Here is a 21,305-nt window from a genome sequence, read left to right as displayed (position 1 = left end):
AATACAAAATTGATTTGAATTCAATATGTAACCATTTTTTTAAAATAACCCTCGAGCAACAAGTGATTGGTAATATGCCAAATGATTTTATAAAATATATATTTCAAACTAAAACTTAACTACAAGAACCTCTGCAAATGCACGAACCACAAATTTTTATTCATAAACTAAAAAAAACCAAATCCTAACTCCTCTGGTTGGAGGGCGGGAAACTGAACGCCTTGAAGGACTCGCCCGCGCCACCGAAGAACTTCGACTGGAACTCCACCCAGTGGAGGCGCAGGGTGTGCAGGAAGGCGCTCAGGCCCTCCATCATCACCAGAATGGCCACCGTGAGGATGGCCCAGGCGTAGAAGGAGGCCATGAGCACGGGCACACTGTAGTACAGGGGCTGGTTGTTGGAGAACCCCTTGTTGAGGACCATGTGCCACAGGACATCCGACAGCTGATCGTGGGCCAAGGACAGAGCCCACAATCGCAGATACGAGGCCGTATGCGACACCGATCCCAGGACCGTTTCGATGGTGTGGATGCCCGAGTGAATCCAAATCTCCGACATCTCGAACTCCTCCTCGTTGTCCACGCTCTTCTGCTTGCTGGTCTCGCTGACGTCGTCCGTGGAGTACCACATCGTGGACCGCATTTCCCTGATCGTCTGTCGGCGCATCGGCCTCAGATCCCGTGACTCCCGCTCCTTCTCCTGCTTTTTTCGCTTCCGGAGGAGGTACAACGGCTTGCCGGCCAGCAAAATGGGAATCATACACAGGGCTATCGCTACCAGGGCGTACTCCAGCAGCCGCTCGTAGGGATACATGTTTGCCAGGCAGTTTTCGGGAGGATCTTCTGTCTTCATCAGCATCATGTTGATGAAGGTGATCAGAACGTTGGGTGCACAGGCCGAGTTGTAGGGCGTCTGCTTGTGGCCTCCGAATACCAGCCACTTGTACAAGATCAGGAAGACGAGGTAGCAGAATAGGCAGGTCATGAAGATGGCCTGCGGAATCACCACCAGGACGAGGTCCGCCTTCTTCTTCAGCAGCACACAGTTGGCGGCGGCCAGGCCCAGCCCGAACATCATCTGCGAAATGCCCAGCACAATGGCCATCTTCATCTTCAGGGAGTTGGTCGTGGTGATCGAGTCCTGGCCGACAACAGCCCACACGGGATCCATCCCAATGGGATAGGGATGGCCCGAGTAAAAGTTCGGATCCGAGGAGTCCAGGGTCAGTTGGATCAGGGGGTCCGACAAAGTGGTTGCATTGTAACGACAACTCCAGCTCGAACCGAAAAGATTGAACCCCTTGGCCATGATTATGCCGTAGATGATGCCCATGTAGACGGAGAATATGCCCATCAGCAGGATTATGTAGCGACCCGCGAACAGGATGTTCAGGATCTCGTTCTCCGAGGTCGAGGCGATCTGATACTTTTCGATCGCCCTGTGCTTCCAAATCATGATGAGGGAAAACAAAATCAGCAGTATGCCATGTCCCACGTCCCCAAACATGACGGCGAATAGGAAGGGAAACGTGATGATGGTGTACGGCGCGGGATTCAGCTCCTTGTAGTCGGCCATTCCATAGGCGTCTATAAGGTTCTGGAATCCCCTGGTGAACCTGTTCAGCCGGAAGTAAGTTGGGGGCATATGATTGACCATTCGGGTTTTCTTCAGCAGAATGGCCCGAGAAGTCATGTCGCTCTGGAAATCCGGCTGGAACTCCGATTCCTCCGTTTCTTCCCATTGCATCTGCTTCTTCTCCTTGTTTTTTTCCGTGGTATCCTGCTTCTCCTCTTCCTCCTCCTCCTCCATGTTGTCCAGTTCATCGTCCGTGGCTTCCTCCCTATCCGCGCCCCCACTTAGTCTGCTGGCATTTCGTAGAATCAGTCTAACTTCCTGGACATCTGATGAGGGCACATACACCTCGGCCAGTAGATAGCGCGGAACCTCAAATCCGCCCACCAACCGCAGACGATTCATCAGGTCATACACCTTCAGAGCCTTGCGAAGATTGACACGCACAATGAACAGATCCTGGCCAGCAACCTCCAGGATCTGGCGGCGCATCAGTTCGGCCTCCTTGAGGACCTTCTCCACGTTCAGTATCTCCTGGCTCAACTCCCTGACCTTCTCCTCCCGCTCGCTGGCCGATCGCGGGCAGTCGTATATGTTCACATGATAGTGGCCGCAGATCTTCAAGACCTTGGGCCAGAGCATCGTGGAACTGGTCATCATGAGGATGGCAAACTTTCGCATTTTCTCCGGCCGCTGGCCATGATGAAACTCGTAGACCGGGGTGGGCATCTCGGCAAATCGGATGATCAGGTTGAAGGAGCACAGGCGGTAGAGCAGCAGCTCGAAGCTGTAGAACTTGTCCGCCCGGATGCTGCCGATCATGTAGTTGAGCTGCGAGTGATGGGCTCCCGTGGTGGTGGCGTCCTGCACCAGGCCCATGACCGTGCTCTCCGAGTAGAGCAGCTCACTGCCCATGTCGGCGGTCATGTACTTGTTGGCCCTGGTGATGGCGAAGCTGTGCTCCATCATGCGGTACCGCCGGTGGTCCAGTCGGTAGTAGTGCTCCGTCACGGCACTGGCCTCCACGTGGATGCGCTTCAGCCTGTCCCCGTACTTGGCCAGGTCCTTCTCCCTTAGCCGGTTCTCGCGATCCACATCCGGGTAAAATATCTCGTTCACATGCATCTGCACGATCATGTTGTGCAGGTTATCCACCAGTCGCAGATACTCGTAGCACTGCGACACCTTCTTCGAGTAGAGGTTGTTCAGCAGGCGATCCTCGTCGTAGACGTTGTTGAACTGCACCGCTCCCTGGTGACCCAGCTCTATGAGGCAATCGAAGGCATTGTCCGTGTGCAGGAGCAGCTGGCACAGCTCCATGTCCTCGCTGCGGAAGAAGGACTTGACCTTCGTCTGCCGTTTCTTAAATACTTTCATTGTGCCGAGGGTCTCGCGATCGTTATATAAAATTATTAGGAGCTAAAATAAATATTTCGGATATGTGACTGCTTTTTCCACTCTCATTGTTTTTAAATTCTGCGTTGTCAAAAATAAAAAAAATTGGTGCAGGGTTGGTACGGATTTCTTGTAAATTCTTTACAAATTCAGAGCTTAGCGTTTTCTGTGGCAGACCTGAATATTATAATATTTTTATTTATTCTTAATTTGATTAGCACATATTTACATTGGAGTTGATCTTGTTCACTGATCTTAAATCACAGATATTTACGTCTTTGAAAATATTATAATAAAGTTATCAAAACATTTTCTATCAATGTGATGTCTTTGTCTAAAACTACCTATTTTCTTAGCCAGCTCTGTTTGTTTTTCGTTTGGGGCTCGGGTATTTGACTCCTGCTAATTGATACGTTCGTTTGCCTCTCCCAGTGTTGGCTCTGTTTTTTGTGTTTTATTTAATTCGAGTAGCAAACATGTCCAGGTCCAAGCTGCCCCCTGCTCGAGATCAACTGCAGATAATTTCATGCTTTGCATGCAAACTCGTTGCAGTTGCCATTACCGCCACGCCCACACCGCCGCCGCCCCCGTCGCCGTCACGCTAGAGTGGACCAAAACTGGCCAACTGCAGTTTGTGCCCTTGTCTTCTCGGCTGGGAACACTCATTGTCCGACTGCTCAGAAGTTGTGGGAATTCTTGCATATAGTAATCTTGTTATGCCTAATATGTCATACATCAGTAAGTTTTATAACAAAGTTCTCACCTCAATTAGATGGTTACAAAACGCTGCAAGAATTTATTATATAAATTAGGGTGCTGAATTAGTTACCAGCAAATTGGTAATAATAGTCCCATAAACCGTAATAATGTTAAGAACTCCGCGACAACAAAGACGTGTAAAGGCTTTGTTTGGCCAACTCTTATAATCATGTCCAAGATTTGTTGACATGACACAATAGCATATATTTTTATGGCATTATTTTATGATCATTTAGTTTTTATGTTTAGAAACTGGGGAATAAATTAACATATTTGACCAAGTCGTAAAATACCTAAAGAATATCCACTAAAGCATTACGATTCGAATTGTATTAATTTCGTTTTTCAAATCTGAAGCCATATTTTATTGCCTTTCATTTACTCCCTAAAGACAAAGCATTTATTTCAATTTGGCAAGCATTTCGCCTTTGTCTTTTGGTTATACATTAACTTACATAAACAATTTTGTTCACACTTTGTGAGCGATTCATTTCATTTCTGCGGCGAAACATTTTCCCACAAATATCGGCTTCACATCGCATTCAAAGACATTGAAATTGTTTGGTAATTTGCTCTGTGACTGACTGGCGACCCTTTGAAATGGGCTCGAAAAGCGTTTTCGGCTCATTAGCCGATGCTAAAAGGAAAATGGGCATTACTCGGTCGAGTGAAAATTGTTTTGGGCCCGTTTGTTCGTTGGTTAGCACTTCCACGACAATGAAAGTAAAAGTGCCAGAGCCGAACTGCACTTGATAATTTCTTTGGCAAAGCTGCGACAATAAAAGTGCTATTGCCATTGTTAAGCGGCAGTTCGATTTCATTAGCCCGCCGGGGCTGCAAAGAAATTAAGTCACCGAATTGAAAGTTTCGAAAGCAAGAGTGAACAAAGCCCAGCGGACTGTTTTCACTTCTCCGTTGTGCGCGACAATTGCAGGCAATAAATCAAATCGAAATCAAAGTCACTTACAGAACAACGGGGTAACACGTGTTGCGGCCGGCTCATGAATGTGTTTTTAAGATAAATACAGAAACAATGTCAATTTGTGGCTGACGGCGAAGGTAGTTTCGAGATTTTATTGAAGAGTCGAGTCCATAAGTGGAATCGAGTGGGGAGGGTTCATTGTCTCCTCGAGTATTTTCATAAACTAATTTGCATTTCTCTTTTGCTTACTCATGTGTTTCCCCCTGCTCTCTCTATTTTCAGCGGTAATGTGATCGGCGATCTTCGGGAGCAATTAGACGACTAAACAAAAGGTAAGCAGCAGCTGCCATCGATTTTGGCATTACGCCCTCGCACATCCATCTCAAGTCCCCATCCAGTCCAATCCAATCCAGTCCAAAACAATCCATTTTAACTCACTCACTTTTCGCTGGCGCGAAGAGAAAGTGCATTTCATGTTGCTGGGCTCTTGGCCAAGTCTGTAATTTGCCAGAACCCGCAATTAACGCCTAAACAGACTGGGCCCAGTTCTCTCTTTCAGTGTGGCACTGCCAATCAAGTGCGTGGATCCCGAATCAAGTGGACTTTGAAGTAAACATTTCATTTCGTTTCGTTTGCTTGCTTTTTTAATTATAGAGCACCAGTCTCTTGAAACGCCGTGTGGGTGTTTCCCCACAGAATTGGGTCAAGTTTGAAGTAACGGCGGGGAAAATTGGTAGCGAAAGTTGAAAGTGACATTTCTGGCCCTATTTTTGGGGTTCTTAGGGTGACCGCCACGTGTGTATATCGGGCAAAGTCTAATACTTACGTAATCTTACGCACTGGCTAAGCTCGTCAGGTTCGTCGCTTAAGTCATTCGTTTCGGCCTCAGACGCCGGTGCGTAGACTTATGGATACATGGACCCGTGGACTTGGCACCGTTACCAGCCAGACGGCCAAGAGTGGCTGCCTCAAATGCTGCCTGACGGCGGCTTCATTAAAATGTCTGCCTGCCAGATTGGCCCGGCCAAAACCGTTTTGTTGCTTTTTAGAAATACCTTTTAGTTATGGAGGAGAAGGGTATAAGTAATAGCGAACAGATGATGGCAGCAAGTAGAAAAAGTAAGGACATGAATACGAACACCAAAGTAACATTTTTAAAGAACATTATAAGTATTTGCTATACAAAAAATACAGATAATATGACTTGATCCAAGCCCCAATAAATAAAATAGTTCTAATCGATTTTTAGCTGCGATTTTATTCTACATTTGTTAAAATTTTCATTTCACCTGTAGATATTGAATATATACATCTTAAATCGTTTAAAAAAATCGTTTCCAATTTTTTTTAAATTATATTGATAGCGTTTTATAATGAAAAGCTTAATTAATTATAATGTTCGCACACAACTCCTTACTTTAGCTTGACTTCAAATTGTTTTTATGATAAATTATGTGTTTTACTTAGAATTGAAAGTCGAACGAAAAATACAAAAGTAAAAGGCTGGCCAATACCTTTTTCTATAAAACTACATTAGAGATGGTTGCTTTATAGCTTGTCGTAGGGTATCTCAAAGTTCTTAAGTCGGTTAATGCAGCTCTTCTCGTTTGAAATTGAAACGTCTCTGTCTGGTGCGGCGACTCCAGCGGCTGGGGCTGCGACCACTTGCGAGTACCTTGGCAAATGCATCATCGTCTGCGGCACGTTGTGGATGTCAGCTTATCTGGCCAGACGAACGCATCGCAGGGGATGAGGCGGTGGTGCGGATGGAGGAGCCTTAGCTTTGGGCCCGCTCAGGGTCTTCGGTCTGAAGCTTCCGCCTTGGCCCGGTCAACTTCAACTTGAGCATCAGCTTTGGCTTTTTCCCGGGCTTCAGCTTCAACCTCGGCTCGAAACTCCAACGCCGCCGCCACCAGCGAGCAATTTTCAATTTGCCAATTGTAGCAGTAAACTTCTTTATAGCTGTTCTTTCTCCCCGGCTTCTCGGCCGTCTTCTTGGCCATCTTCTGTTTGCCGGAGTACCGTTAGCCTGGGTGCTCATGTGGATTGGCTTTAGGTGTTTGTCTTGACTCCAGTTGTCTTGTCTTGACTCCACTTCACCTGTTCTGTTTGCATGTGTGCTCCCCGTGTGTGTGTTAGCCGTGTTAGCCGTGTGTGCGTGTTGGGCTGGCCTCCACTAATTTGCGACAATTGGCCAGGCCATTAGCCGGGCTCTCGGTGGGCCGAAAGGGGGCGTGGCCTGGCCATGGTGAACCACCATATATATCAATTTATCGAGGAATTCTGGCATGAAATTATAAATGCAAAGATCTTTCTTCGTTATTTTGGTTATAGCTGTGTGACTTAACTGATGGTGGGGCATTGGCCGAAACGAGGGTTGTTACGGAAGTTCACTCTGAATTGGAATTCGGACATAATTGCATTGGATTTGTGTGTAGAGGGAAATAATTATGTGCCAATTCACTGGAATCAAAGGTCATTATTGGGATTCACTGACGTGTGGAAGGTTATGTGATTAGACAACTTTAAATAACACATGTATTTAATACTTCATAGGGAAACAAGAAGAAACATAAAGGTATTATTTATATGCAAATATACTTTAAATGTTGTGGGATAGTTTATGGTAATTGTCCCAATATTAGAGAATAATTAAGGAACTACAACCATTGCAATGAAAGTTTAGAATCAAGGAAAACATAAAGACAGCTCGGACATAGGCAATTTGTTAATGGCTTTAAGAGAAGACTGAGGTGGAGGTACCTTTGAAATACGACCCCAACTGACTCATTTCTAAGCCAGCCGACCATAAAAACCTCTCCCCATAAACGAAAAAGCCCAATTAGTGAATGACCCTTCAGGTTGGATTTATGTTCCATAAATATCGAACAATTGACAGACAGTCGGCGTTATTCTTGCAGCGGTGGCAGCTCTTTGGCGTAACTGCAGCGACCACAAATCTTGACCAGCTCTATTCCGCTGGTAAAATGGTAAAATAAAAAAGAGGTAAAACGGCTGCAGCCACACACGGGTGGCAATTCATTAGACACACGCTGGTTTGCATGATTTCGGCTTAGGGTTTTTCCTTTATTTCTTTTCATTCTTCGGGTTTGGCAACATGAGCGGACAAACATGACCCAAATTTAGCCTGTGACCGCACACACGGCTTGCAGTGGCAGTGGCGTCCAGGCCAGAAAGTTCCACCCCCACGGCGGGGGTTCGAGTTCCCCCGCCCAAAACGCGGCTCGAGTTCAAAGTGAAATTTTGTACTTTGATTGTTGTTCACATGACCGCGATTGGTTTGTCAGAACCTAATCAACACATCATCAATAACAGTGGGGAATCATTTCTGAGCTTCGCGTGTTTGATTGGTTCTATGCTGGAGATTAATGACACACGAACGGCACACGGGGCGAGAAATGCAAACACAACATCGCAAAATAAAACAGCAAGCAAATGGCCAGAGCAAATACTGGGGGTCAGCGGGTTACGCCGAAATGGACGTTGATTATGGAGCTGCCAAAACAAAAAAGCGGCTGAAAACTTAATGAAAGCCAAACGGAACAGTTTGTGGCTGTTGCACATTTTTGCACAGTGGTTCGGTGGTTCGGTGGCTCGGTGGCTCAGTGGTTCGTGTGGGTGTCTGTGGCAATCTGATTGCCACTGTCCACTGGCAATTTGATTGCCCCTCTGTGTGTCCGAGTGGGTGCTACTGCTGCTGCAATTGATGCCTGCAATTATCCCCGAAAGCCACACAAACAATGCGCAAATTAAACGCAATAAACAAAATCAAGTAGTCAGGGGAGCGGGATTAGTGTGGCTGAGTAGGTGATTACTCGTTGAAAAGCGGAAAACTGCAGGGGAGACAAAGAGTTTATGTTCTGGTATAAACGTGAGAGATCAAATTAAATGCTTTGGCTTTTATAACAACTATCACAATGTTAATTTGTTCCTTAACATGTTAAGCATTAATACAATTTGAAATATGTTACAAGCTTTTTTTTAAAAATCAAACATTTTTTTAATACTTTATAACTTTACTATGCAATATTTGTTTAATAAGTATATAAGTTTATAAGTCTTTTGAAATGTGCAATTTATTAAGATTTCGAGTTAAATAGAATAAAATAGAAAAACATTCCGATTTTAAAGAACGAAATATATATGGCGAAATCAATAGAGATATCTATAGAGATAGAGATATCATTTATGAACTGTTTCCAGTTATGCTTATACAAATTTTGTTCAGCTGTGAGCAACAAAACTAAATGGTTAGAACAGAAAAAGATACTGGGTTCCGGATAATGTGTCCCATGAGTTATAAAAACAAAAATATAAATATTTAATATTAAAAGCAGGATAATGGGGACACATTAGGCAATATATAGATGGAAGTAGGAAGCTTCATGGAGAAGCTCATGGCTTTAAAGGCAGACAGCTGCTGGTCCCTCAGGGGCGTGGAGCTGGGGTCCAAAGGCCCCGCGGCGGGGGGCAATGTAAATATTTTACGCCACAATTGGCGCGTTGATTTGTTGCATATTAAACAACGGCCGCAGGCTGCGTAGGCCGCTCCACCGAACCACCAAACCACCGAGTGCGGCACCACCAATCGCAACGTGTGTTTGTGGTGCAATTAGCTTTTTTCCGCCGCGGATTTCTGTGGGGCATGGCATTGGTTATGGCCGCGGCGCTCCCGTAATTTGCTCATAACCCGGCTAATAGACAGCGTCAAAGGCCCGAAAGCCAAATTGGGTGTGTTACTGTGTTGCCATGTTATGTGTGGCTAACACTGAACCGCCAGCATTTGGCTGCTGCCCGATCGTTCAGATGGATGGTTCCAAAACGCCAACCGATTTTGGGCCACACTTGATATTGGCCAAAAACCAGTAACACGCGCCAAGAAGTTGGTAGAGGGGCAGGGCCTTAAGTGTACATATTTGTTGACTAGCAAGTGTTAAGTAAATCAACTATCGCCATAAGTGAGCCATAAAAAAGCCAATCTCAAGTGAAACCCAAAAATTGGGTATAAATAAATTGCAAAATGTTGTTACAATCTTATATACACCAAACTTTATTGAATTATTTGAGAGTATGTGAAATATTTTCTATACAAGCCCCTTTTTGGATTGTTATAAAATTTTGTAATATCCATTAAAAAAGTTTCTAAATTGATTTTAGACCAGCATAGTTTTTATAATAGCTAATTAATATCCCAATTGTCTTGTGTATTGGTTCGTGATACCCATTTTGCATCGCCATTTAGTCTTAAGCACACTTTTAGAATGGAAACCATAAACCTTGTTTCCATTATATATTTTAAGCGTGCATCACCATTAGTATTTAATGATGCTAATTACTTTCGACATAAATAATACATTTTCAAAAATAGCTTCGGAATCGTTTAAGTAATTCTCGACGATCTTCATCACGGCTGCCAACCCCTTTATCACGCAATCAGCCCGTCAAAAGCTGTAAGAGACCTTGGCTCAAAGCGCATTTTTGTGGCTTAGAAGTTGGCGCCTTGTCATTGTTTTTTTTCAATTATTTTTTGGTTAGGTCTGGTGTGTAAATTCATGAATTTATTCATGCGCTCATTGCCTCAATTAATGCGACATTGGGCGCAATTTGCTGTTTGTCATTAATCTTCTTTTCATTTTTGGTTACGCTACACAGGTGATTGCTGGTGTGATTAAAAAGGGTCTTACTTAATGGATGGGCCAGGAAGTTGCTTGTCGCATTCGGCCGAGAGTTAATCAATTTCCGAAAAAGGGTTGCCTGCCTGAGGATCTTTTGGCAGCGCGTTTCGCATCGTTCCTTGTGGCCGACTCACGTCCTAGCACTCGAACTTGCTTTTTGGCCCGGTTTTCAGAAATTGCCAACTATTGAAGGGGCACGTATTACGTGCATTAGTATCCCTTTGTCACAGGGCCACAATGCACTTGCCAGGAACTCTTCAGATTCGTTCCAGTGTGTCGAGCTTCTTGGCTGCAAGATTTATGACACTTTTGTTTAAGACCAGGGCACATGGCCCAAACCTCAATGCAAAATCAATGGCGCTGATGCTTATCGCTTATTGTGGCCCGCTTGTCAAGGGGTTCGGTTTTCTGGCTTAATTCCCCCAGCCAGGCTCTCTCCCTTCTGCTGATTGAGACGATATCTTGAATGATTTATGCTTGACACGCTTTATTGAAAAGCTTTGGCTCGCTCTCTGCTCTGAATGGGGTCATCAGCTGATAGCATTCTGATTTATATGCGCCGGCGGTTGACATTCATATTTTATCTGCCGGCGGAGCTTGCCACTTGCTGTGCTGCTCCGCTGCTCAGCTACTCCGCTGCTGCCTTTGCCCCTGTGCAACGTGTCGTATGAGTGACATTAGCGAGAATCCCCCAGCTAACAAGCTGCCATCTTCAGCCAGGAATAACAGTTAGACTTCATCTGGGTCTTCTTTCCTTTGCATGCACACTGATAAGGCCACAAACAATGACAGCAGAGGCAGCAGTGGAAGCCGAGGAGCCGCGGAGCAGCCGCACCAGTGGCAACCTGTCCCAGTCCCATTCCTAGTTCCATTCCAAGACCCCAGTCCGTATGTGGCTGGGCACCCACCCCAAGAGATGCGACAACTCATATCCCGACACACTAGCAGAAATGAGTAACTAACACAAGGTGTACTAGTATTTTGGGGTGTTTCTAGACAATTTCTATATAATATATTATTTGTTTTAAAATGACATCTCTAAAATAAAGTCTGACAATTTTGTATCACCTAACGCAGATGCACAATTTATGCCTTTGGGGTCTTAGAATAAAAATACATTTACAAATATTTACGATTCTATTTTGGGAGGTTAATTAAAGAAAGAAAGAAACACAAAGCTTATAAAGAAATATTTGATAAATATTTTATAGGGGCTTAAAAATTGAATTTTAAATATAAATTACACAAAATAAATACAAGTAAGCAAAGGATCTTTTGTCATTTGATTGTAAATACCATTCTCGATGTGGAAAAATTATGTTTGCCTTCAAGAAATTTTAAAAGTATTTCTTCTCAAATTTTTTTCTCTCACTGCACTGTTTGCGGCATATACTTAACAGTAAAAATAAATATTTTACTATAAATCATGCATTAGAGTCGCCTGCTGGCTGGCAGCCCCCCTTTCCCGCCCCTGCCGTGTTCCCTGTCACATGTTCGCCTGTGTCTGAGGCTGCGACTCACGACATTGCTCGGAAGTAACACACATTTAGCGCTTGGCAGTCACAGAAATAGTTTGGACATGGGGCCCGCGGATTGGCATGGCTAAGAGATACCCGTTTTTGGCCAAGTGCCGGCAATGCTGGCTAAAACAGACAGCCGCGAACAGCAACAGCCAAACGGCTAGAATGTGATTAGGCCTGACTAAAGAGAAGATACTTTAAGAATTTTTTAATGATTTAGGGGAATCTTGGTGGAAAGTCTGCTTAAATTTGGATGGATAATTGGGGAAACCTTTTATGAAAAAATTAAGGAACTCAATTGATGGAGAATATGGCAAATAATTAAAATATCTTAAACTATAGACAAAAGAGAAAAGCTTTACAGAGATCTGAGTATTGACATAAAAATAGAATAATTACAAGGATAATACTAAGTTGTATACTTTAGAAATAAACTCATATTTTTAGGTTTTTTTTTCAAAAACTAGAAACTTTTTAAAAAATAGAACATTTTGTCACTTACGTAGTATTTCTAATGCAGATCTACTAAAACTAAGTAAAAGTAAAATACAAAATCCGTAGCTAAACCTAGCCTATTGTCGACAAAACCATCACTGGTGGTTAAAATGTTTCCACAAGCTATATCTGCTGCTTCCTCGCATCGGTGACATTTAACTGGGAAAATGTTTATAAATAAATTGCCGGCGATATTTTTGTGTATGGCACACGCAACAGCAACAACAAATGGCCGGCATAGCACAGGCAGCATATTGCGTATACGACACGAGTGCCGCCGCCGGTGCGTTGCTTTTCCCAAAAGGCAACAGCCGCAACGCATGCGCTATGGTCAAGGCAAGTCTTGGCCTCGTAATCGATGAGTCCGCTGCACATTTGGTCAATAAACGCATTTCTGTCATTTTTGCCTGCTTTTACAGCTCCGCTGGCTGAAATTTATGGCGCGATTTGTGAGCCGCAAGTTGGCAACTAGCGACTTGCAACTTACACGTTGCACATTGCACGTTGCACGTTGCGCTTGCCAAATGCCATTTTCATTTTGACTTTGACATTAATTTGTGTGGCTGCCAGTTTGGCCGAAACCAGGAAGTGCTGCTCTTAGATGGAGAGGGCATTCATCATTCATCTTTCCATATGCAAAGGAGCCCCATCCACTGGGGCACCATTGTCATTGGGCCAACTAACAAGCTGCAATCGATTTATGCGTGCAGCAATGATGATGCCACTGAGCCTGCGTGGAGATTGCTCTCGGCCAGGTTGGCTCCACTGCCGGTTTCCATTTTCCCGGCCGGGACCCATGTCACATCATTATTTGTGCCACCGACTTCGGATTCGATTCGGTTATTTATGGGTCTCTGGGTGAGACAACGGGGTTTTTCTCTCTGTAACTTTGGTTTTTCACATTTCTTTATTTCTTATTTTATTCGTACTTCCTAAGATTTTCCTTTTGGCTTTTCGTTTGTTTTGTTTGTGACAAACCGCTTCAACGGTTTGGCTTATATCGGTAAATCACAAAATCTCCTTGGCCCCTAACAAGTGCGCAGTGGCAGAGGAGATGATTCGAGTCGACTGGAGTGGAGTTCAGTTGAGTTGCCAGCCTTTTGTGGCCGAAACGTAGACGAGGCGAGGGTTTATTAAATTTATGCAAATTTTATTTATAAAAGGCACTGGTGCCGGCGGTCGGAGGAGCCACTCTGGCAGGGATCGCCGTGGACTCCGTCTCTCCCAACCCATCGATACTGCCGAACTCCTCCTCATGTTGTCAGCTGCAGCGTGCTTCCTACGCCCCATGTGTGCGCACCGAAGGCATCTCCACTCCTCGGCCCCTCGAATATTTTATGATTTTTGATTTAGTTTGAGAGTTGATTGGTTTTTAGAGACGTCAAAAACGTTGACATCGCTGACATGGCGCGGGCGTTGCAGCTCGATTGCCATGTCTTTATTACAATCAGCCGGCGGCGGGGAGCCGCCGATTGACTAAGGAGTTTCTCGATTTATATGCTAAAGAGCCCGGTTGTCGGGTACCGAATTGACAGGCCCAGGCTCGGCGAACTTGACTCAATCCGCGGTGACCCAGTAATCGGAGGGTAAGAAACACAGGGCCTAATTCAATTGCGGTTCATTAATCAAGCGGGCAGCCGGGGCTATAATTAGGCCAGGGCTTAGCTAAATGAAATAGTCAAGGGGCGACGCCCCAAGCCGCAGCTCGTTCCGATATTAAATATTAATTTTTAATTATGCCTGCAACAGCGGAAACATCAAACATACCTGTCATACTTTTAATTGTTATCTGGGTCGAACGGAGATCGAACCAACGTTGATTAATATACGAGTTCCATTCGCAGCCGCCAAACCCAAAATAACAATGATAGACCGACGATAAACAGTGCAATGTGTCGAAGAGATATTCATTAAAAATTCGCACAACAATGGGAAAATTGCTGGGCAGTCTGGAGGTTGGATATTGCTGCAAAGGGGGAATCGGGATGTAAAAAACCTATGGGCAATACAAACCAGATACAGCAGCAAAAACGTGGGCGTGTGATTACAAAATAACAAGCTTAAAATGCGCATAAATAACAATCGAAGATTGAAAAAATACATACAACTGAAACACAATATATTTAAGAGTGGAAGATTGGGCAGTGGGATTAAAGCATGCAGTGGGCGTAGTAAATCGGTAAAGAAATTAACAAATATTTATTTTCCAATTTTAAATCCCTCAATAATTGCGCAGAATAAGATACAACAAATTGGAAAAGGCTTAAGCTTAAAACTAAGCCAGTCAAGAGAAATCAATTTAATTCATTAAAGCTAAACTGTATGCAAGTAAAGTTTGCCATGTAATTTGGCTCTAATGAAGAGATTTATGTAGATGAATCGTTGGGAAAAAAAAAAGTTGGGGAATTTAAATGATATTTAAACAAACATTTATTTTTACTTAGTGGTTGCGGTAACATTTATTATTATTTATTAATTAGTAAGCTAAATAATAATAAAATAAATGTACATATTTAATCAATCGATAAAAGCGTGTTTTATATAAGAAGTTTTTTAATGCCAATTAAATAAAGATTTATACATTTAAACTGACAGAAAGTGAAAAAAGTATCTTGACTGCTAACATAAATATCGACAAATACAATTAAATAGACTTAGCAATTCAAAAAAAAGGGAAAACATAAAGTTTTTACATTGATTAAAATCAACCCAAAAAAGTGCAACTCAACGAGATAAAAAATGTAAATCGAATCAGTGACAAATAAACGTAATGAAGAGTATCGTTTGAAATTAAACTATTTAACATAGAAGTAAATTGAATAACCGGTAATTGAGTCCACATAAAAACTGCTCTGAAAAATTTAATTAGAGGTTCGATGAAGTGCACTTCTGATTATTTGAACAGCAAAACAAAAACATTGATCGTTTAAGTAGTGAAAAACAGATTGACAGGCAAGACAAATAGAAAACCATACTGCAAACAAAAGCCAACTGTCATATGCAGTCAGGAAAGTATATTGATGGCCAGTAAAAATATTAAATGAAAACAAATCCGGAAAGACATATAGATTGACGGATAGATAGATCAGAAATGCAATTAAACGGACGGGGTAACTCGAAAACACGACACCAGTAAATCGATATCTTTGCTTGGCTTTGAGCCGGCGAAAGAACTTGACCACAGGGGAATGACCTTTTGAAAACGTTTCTCTGCCGGCGAGTGTCACGCCCCAACTCCCTCCCCAGTCTTTCTCTTTAACCCCATCGCGCCCTACCTATCTCCATCTCCGAGTGTACGCCCACTCCCAGACTTGCCAATTTAACACCTTTCTATTCTGCGTTGCTGCCTTTTACTCGGCTCACGCGTCCCAGCGTTACATTTCAATTGTTTAACCCAAAAAAAGATGAAGCGAAAAATTAACTTACAGCACTAATGTTTCACGCCGCATCGATATCCGTATCTATGGCCCTATCTGTATCTCCATCTGACACACTGCCCTTTGGCTCATCCCTAGATTTTTGGCTCTTAGTTTCGGTTCATTTACTTCCTCATTGTTTGCCGATGCTGCAAAGAGAAAGGCTCTGCAATTTCAATTTGTTTTGCCGGGCTAATTACTTGAGCGATACTATGTGTGTGTGTTTGGCAACAGCACTTGGCCTAAAACAAAAGCAGCACGACACACACCCTTTTTGGCCGATGGATGATTAATGGGTCGCGACAGCCCCCAAGGACAGGCCTACACTGGTCACTGGAACACAAGCTTTGAACTATCAAATATTGAATGTTCCAAGATTATTTATTTTATAATTTTCTTACATCGCACAAAGTGGCTTAAGAATTTCGAAAATTTAAAAGTTCAAGGGTAATGTTTTAACATTTTATTTAACTATCTAAAATTCCACTCTTTTAAATCTGCTACACAAGTTTTTTTTTAAACAGAAACAGGAGAAATAATAAAATAGATTTTGAATATATTTTTAAGCATATGTTAAAGTACAAAACAACATTATTTTTGTTCTAAAAAAGTTCAAGGTGGCGCCACCACAACTATTATCAGAGCCATGTTTTACTAGAGGGCCCTTTAACGTTTTTTTCATATATTTTCAATATTTTATAATTTTAAATTTAAATTTAATTTTTTTTTGTTTTCTGAAAAATGTTTCATTCCTTAAAACTACTTGGACATTTAAAATGTGGTTTAAAACGCGTTTAATTTAATTTGTTTAAATTTGAAAGATTAAAGTTCCAATTCCAAGAAATGGGATAAGTATTAAAGAACTATCCAAGCAATTCAGTTGATGAGATAAAGCATCATAATTTTTTAGAGTTTATAAGTCTTTCCAATATTTCTCTGAGTGTAGAAAGAGGCTCGGCCGCGCCAGGATCGGTCTTTTCGACTCGGATCGTTCGTGGCTTAGTCACCTTGCCGGCATTTTGTCGCATTGAAAATATATAAATTCAAATTGTGTCAATTACGTCTCTGCCGCGGTCGCTGCCTGTCGCTTATCGTTGCCACATGGCAGCGGAGACTTTGTCCGTCCGTCCGGCTGTCCGGATGGCTGAATGTCTGAATGTCCGACTGTCAGATTGGCGGACAGTCGGCCTTACTGTCTGACTGGCTGACAAACTGCCGAGCTGCAGTTGGACTTGAGCGGAGTGCTGCACTGCAGTCGGACCGAGTTTGACAAACCTGCGGCGAGCAGGCAACTTTTAGCCATGAGGCCAAAGCTGCAACTGCGACAGTGCCTGACATGTCTGCAAGTTGTCAGTGGCGGCGTTGGTGGGGGAGTGGGCTGGCATTGGGCGGAATGACGGCCGGTTTACAGAGGGTTGCCCGAGTGGTAAAGATTGTGGAAATTCCAGCTCAGTCCAATGATAAACTGTATCTTTTTGCAGAGCGATTGCATTTTTGCTTTCTGGCTTTATTTCTTGATATAAAATTTGTGTATCTCATTTGCATATATATATTTTCGGTGTGAAAGGATTAAGTATAAGTATGATTATAATATACAAGGTTTTAAAAACATTTGGCTTTATATATAATTAGATAAAATGTATTGGGGTACTAAAATTAAAATATTAAGAACAACAAGTGGCTCAATAAAGATATCACTCCTACCTTTTCCTTCATCAAATGGTATAACGTTTCGAAACTCCAATAACTCCCCCCTTCAATCGGATGTGTTTGCTTTTGATTGCCCTGGGGGGTCTTTTTTGGTCTAATTGAGTTTATAGATTATGCAGCTTGATTTCGTGTTATGAATGCGAGACCGGGGTTAATGTCATCCGTAGCTCGGGGCTGCGATCATGTAGAACATCGGCGCAACAATATAGCAGAACCAGAGCGGCCGATCGGCCAAAGAGTAAAAGTTAAAGTGGCACGAAGTATGTCACGGAAATGACTTGGTTAAAATGCGTGCGAGAGCACTCTGCCCCGGGGTGTGGATGCCCCGGCATCCATAAATGTATCTGCATTAATAAACCAAATAGAAATCGAAACGGAACGAATCGGGAGGCCTGCGGCGAACAACAGGGCCAAGACATCGACATCCTTTAATGGCCAAGTTAGTCAGTCAGTCAGTTGTTGTTGTTCCTGCCACTTGAACATGCAGCACAGAGCCCTGACTAAATGCAACTCTCAACGGGCAAAAGGACTAGACACGACAGCAACACCGCAACATCTGCAAAATGGGCAAGAAGAGTAAAAAAGGCACAGGAACGGCAACAGCAATGAACGCATCGTCAAACATATAGACCAGGCTATGTGCTATAACTCATTAATATTAAATGCCTGTGCCAAGACAAGCCCCTCAGCCAGAATAGGGGAGATGGGGCACCGGGGAATACATATGGTTCAGTATGTGGTGAGACAGATGCCCGAGGAGATGGAGTTGGAGCTGGAGCTGGAGTTGGAGCTCCCTGTCCCTGGACTCGCCTTGACGTTCGCTTCGTTACAAAATTTATGCGCATTTTGTTTCAATTTCATACACACACGTGACTTGTAAATTATCCATTGATGTGGCAAAGGCAATGGGCGAAAAAATAAAACAGGGAAAATAAAGGCACCCAACACATAATGGCATGAGGAATTTCGCATCGGGAGGCAACGGCCCAGACGCAGACTGCAGATTTGCCAGATCCTCTTGGCACCAATGATAATTCCTTGTGGCGACAAAGAAAAACCTACGGGAATGCCCTTGAAATGGCTTGTAAAAATGAGCCAGCCAGACATTATATCAAAATTATAATTTGGAACCAAATATAAGATACAGTTAATGTCTGAAAAGCTTATAAAATTGTTAAAACATTTCAAAGGTGTTGATTACTACTTAAAATATCATCTCTAAAAATGATCTAACTAAGATGTTATTATTTTACAATGTAGTACCCTAAGTTTATGAACAACAGAGCTACCCTTTTCCAAAGTATGCCAAATTCCGAACGCCGCCCACGGGCAGAAAACTTTCAAGTGACACAGGAAACCAGAAGAAAGGGAACTGCTGTAAGTAAGATAAATTTCAGACGGCGACTGCAACAAAATTATGTCACGAGGGCCGACCAAAAAATAAAAAAACAATCCAGCCAAGGAAAGGAAAAGTTGAACCAAAGAACGGTGACAGCACCCGGCGCTTGTACAATAAAAACAAAATAAATATGTGAAAAAAAGTGAAAATGATGACACGTTATGGCCGTGGCTGTTGTGTGAAAGTGTGGAGTGTAGAGTGTGTGTATCATAAATACGCATATTAGCCTCGTTTTATGTGGGGGACGCTTAGCGCTTCCGTCGCCCTTCCCCCAGCGACCCAACGCCCCATAATCTTTGTAGGAGGTCGCTCACACACTGGCTTTCCGCTTTTTCAGTACTTTTGTCTCGCTGTCAGCGGAGCACAGTTCTCATGCTGTAATTAAGCTTAATTACCTATGTCAACAGCACAGAGCAAGATGATTTTGACGGATTTCACTTGATGGGCACGCAGGAAATATTCAATCTGGGCTCCACGCCCAGAAACCCGACAGCAGATAGCAGACAGCAGACTTGTGAAGATGGGCTGCCCTCATCTGTTTCTGCCTCGGTTTCAGATTCTGTCTCTGCTTCCTTTCGGTAATTATTTGCATGCAACTCCAGCTCGTGCAGGCCACTTTGTGGTCAGCACTAAGCCCTGGACTAGTCCCGCTCTCAAATTACCCATATATACGTTCTGACCCGATCCGAACCGTAGGCACAGCTGAAAACACGTTAATAACTCAGATACACTGGGGAAACTACTTCGATAGTATGGAGAAACTTCCTGAAGTTGTTGGAACATTTTCTTACAATTAAATATAATAAATATCTATTTTTATAATGAATATATATTATGATATACTGATAAACTAAAAGTAAACTATGTAAAATTCCAAAATCATATTTATTGAAAATTTTTGAATTAGGTCCAATAAATGTATTATTAAAAATATTTTAGTATGATATATGGTCAAAACTCGACCTTTAAGGCTTATAGGTTCTTTGATTTTGAGGTATGATAAATGGAAACGCATGGAAATATCATCCGAAGAACTTTAATGTTCAAACTAAGAATCTTACATTTCTTATCGGATTTTAGTATAACATTTTCCTGAGTGTAGAACTCGTACGGGTTGTAAGCTGAAGATTTCTGCTCATCTCTGCTCTTCTCGGTCTGCGGTTGATTTTTATGGTTTCATTAGTGGCACACACACTGGCTCTCGGGCCCCGGCCAGCCGGGTCTTCTTGGCCTTCCTCCCGAGCTTCTTCGAGACTCGCGGCCTGGCATCTGCGCATGCGTAGTCAACTCCGTTGGCCTGTGTCTGTGTCCACGTCTCTGGCCCGCTGATTGCGGCCTGAGAAAATTCTACTGACCCACAGAACTTTAACTTTTTGAGTGGCATTGTTCAATTTAGCTGCAGACAGCAACAACAGCAACGATGGCCATGGCAATAACAATACCAACACAACGGCAGACAACTGAGAAATTTCACAAGCCTGGCGGCCATTTTTTTACCAATATCAGGCTTTCATAGCTAACCCCTCCCGATCCCGCTGTCTCTGCGGTTCTTAGGCTTTCTAGTCTTCGCCGAACTGGGGTTTTGGATTTTTATATAATGTCTGCCTGGCTTGTTACATATGTAACGCTTATTAACCTTCAAGGGACCAGGCAGATCGAGATGGTTTTGTGAAGAACTCTTGCTGCGTTGCAGAAAGACATAGATAAGATCTAGGTATTTAAGGGCTCTAGAAATTTTATAATTAGTATATTTAGAAGTTCAGATAATGTTACTTTAAGGTTCCCAAAAACGAAAGCCTCTCAAAGTTTTTGCCCACGCAACCCAACATCTGAGGCTTAATGCCCGCCACTTTAGACCGCAAATGGTTATAAAACGAAATGCAAATGGCTCGGAACGAAAAAGCCGCGACCTGTGCGACACATTTGAGCAGTCAGTTTCAATAATTTCGGGGAAGGCAAAGGCTGTAACGACTGCAGTGCCGTTTAGAAATTGCGGAAATTGGCCATCGAAATGGAAAACATTTTCATTATTCGCCAACCGCCTGGCTGTCCATAAACATGCTGCGCCCAGGTGGGTGTATGTTCAAAATTTATGGCTGAAAACATAAATTCGTTGGTACGCTTGGCTGAAACATATTTTTGCTAGTTTTCGCGCGAATTGTCAAGCCGTTTGGTAATATTTTACATTTTTCCCAAGCACTCGACGCGGTGACATTGCCATTGATTTATACGAAATCGGGCAAAGGAGTTGTCGATTTTCTTCCTGTTTCTTTATAATTAATCGGGGGTGCCCACAGCCCCAAGCGTTTTTGTTTAATTTATTTGAACCTGGTCAGGACTAAGGTTCTTGACATCCATTCATTACCGAAATAAGACCGAAAAAGTGCTCGAAAAAATGTGTTAAAAGGTGTGTTCGAGTT

General features: G+C 43.1%; 2 protein-coding genes across 3 annotated transcripts in view; one reads left to right on the top strand and one right to left on the bottom strand.

Annotated features, from left to right (window-relative positions):
• The window catches only part of LOC119549902, a 90,106-nt gene that overhangs the window by 35,881 nt on the left and 32,920 nt on the right, over positions 1-21,305 (top strand). For both annotated transcript variants that reach the window (XM_037858212.1, XM_037858211.1), the window contains one exon: positions 4,932-4,981. The gene's annotated coding sequence lies outside the window, so the exon portion shown is untranslated. The remainder of the gene's footprint in view (positions 1-4,931; positions 4,982-21,305) is intronic.
• Positions 135-3,266, bottom strand: LOC119549900 (V-type proton ATPase 116 kDa subunit a). The gene is made up of 2 exons (XM_037858209.1): positions 3,198-3,266; positions 135-3,145 (listed from the first exon to the last, which is right to left on the bottom strand). Exon 2 carries the CDS (start codon positions 2,948-2,950, stop codon positions 185-187), a length of 2,766 nt encoding a protein of 921 aa, XP_037714137.1. The 5' UTR covers positions 2,951-3,145; positions 3,198-3,266; the 3' UTR covers positions 135-184.

Source organism: Drosophila subpulchrella, chromosome 2R, assembly GCF_014743375.2.
Source record: "Drosophila subpulchrella strain 33 F10 #4 breed RU33 chromosome 2R, RU_Dsub_v1.1 Primary Assembly, whole genome shotgun sequence".
Classification (NCBI taxonomy): domain Eukaryota; kingdom Metazoa; phylum Arthropoda; class Insecta; order Diptera; family Drosophilidae; genus Drosophila; species Drosophila subpulchrella.
The sequence above is the reverse complement of the archived record's forward strand: the minus strand, read 5'-3'. Positions and strand labels throughout refer to the sequence as shown.

Excerpts from the sequence above, each read along its gene's own strand:
- LOC119549900 (XM_037858209.1), bottom strand. The coding sequence starts at position 2,950 with ATGAAAGTATTTAAGAAACGGCAGACGAAGGTCAAGTCCTTCTTCCGC.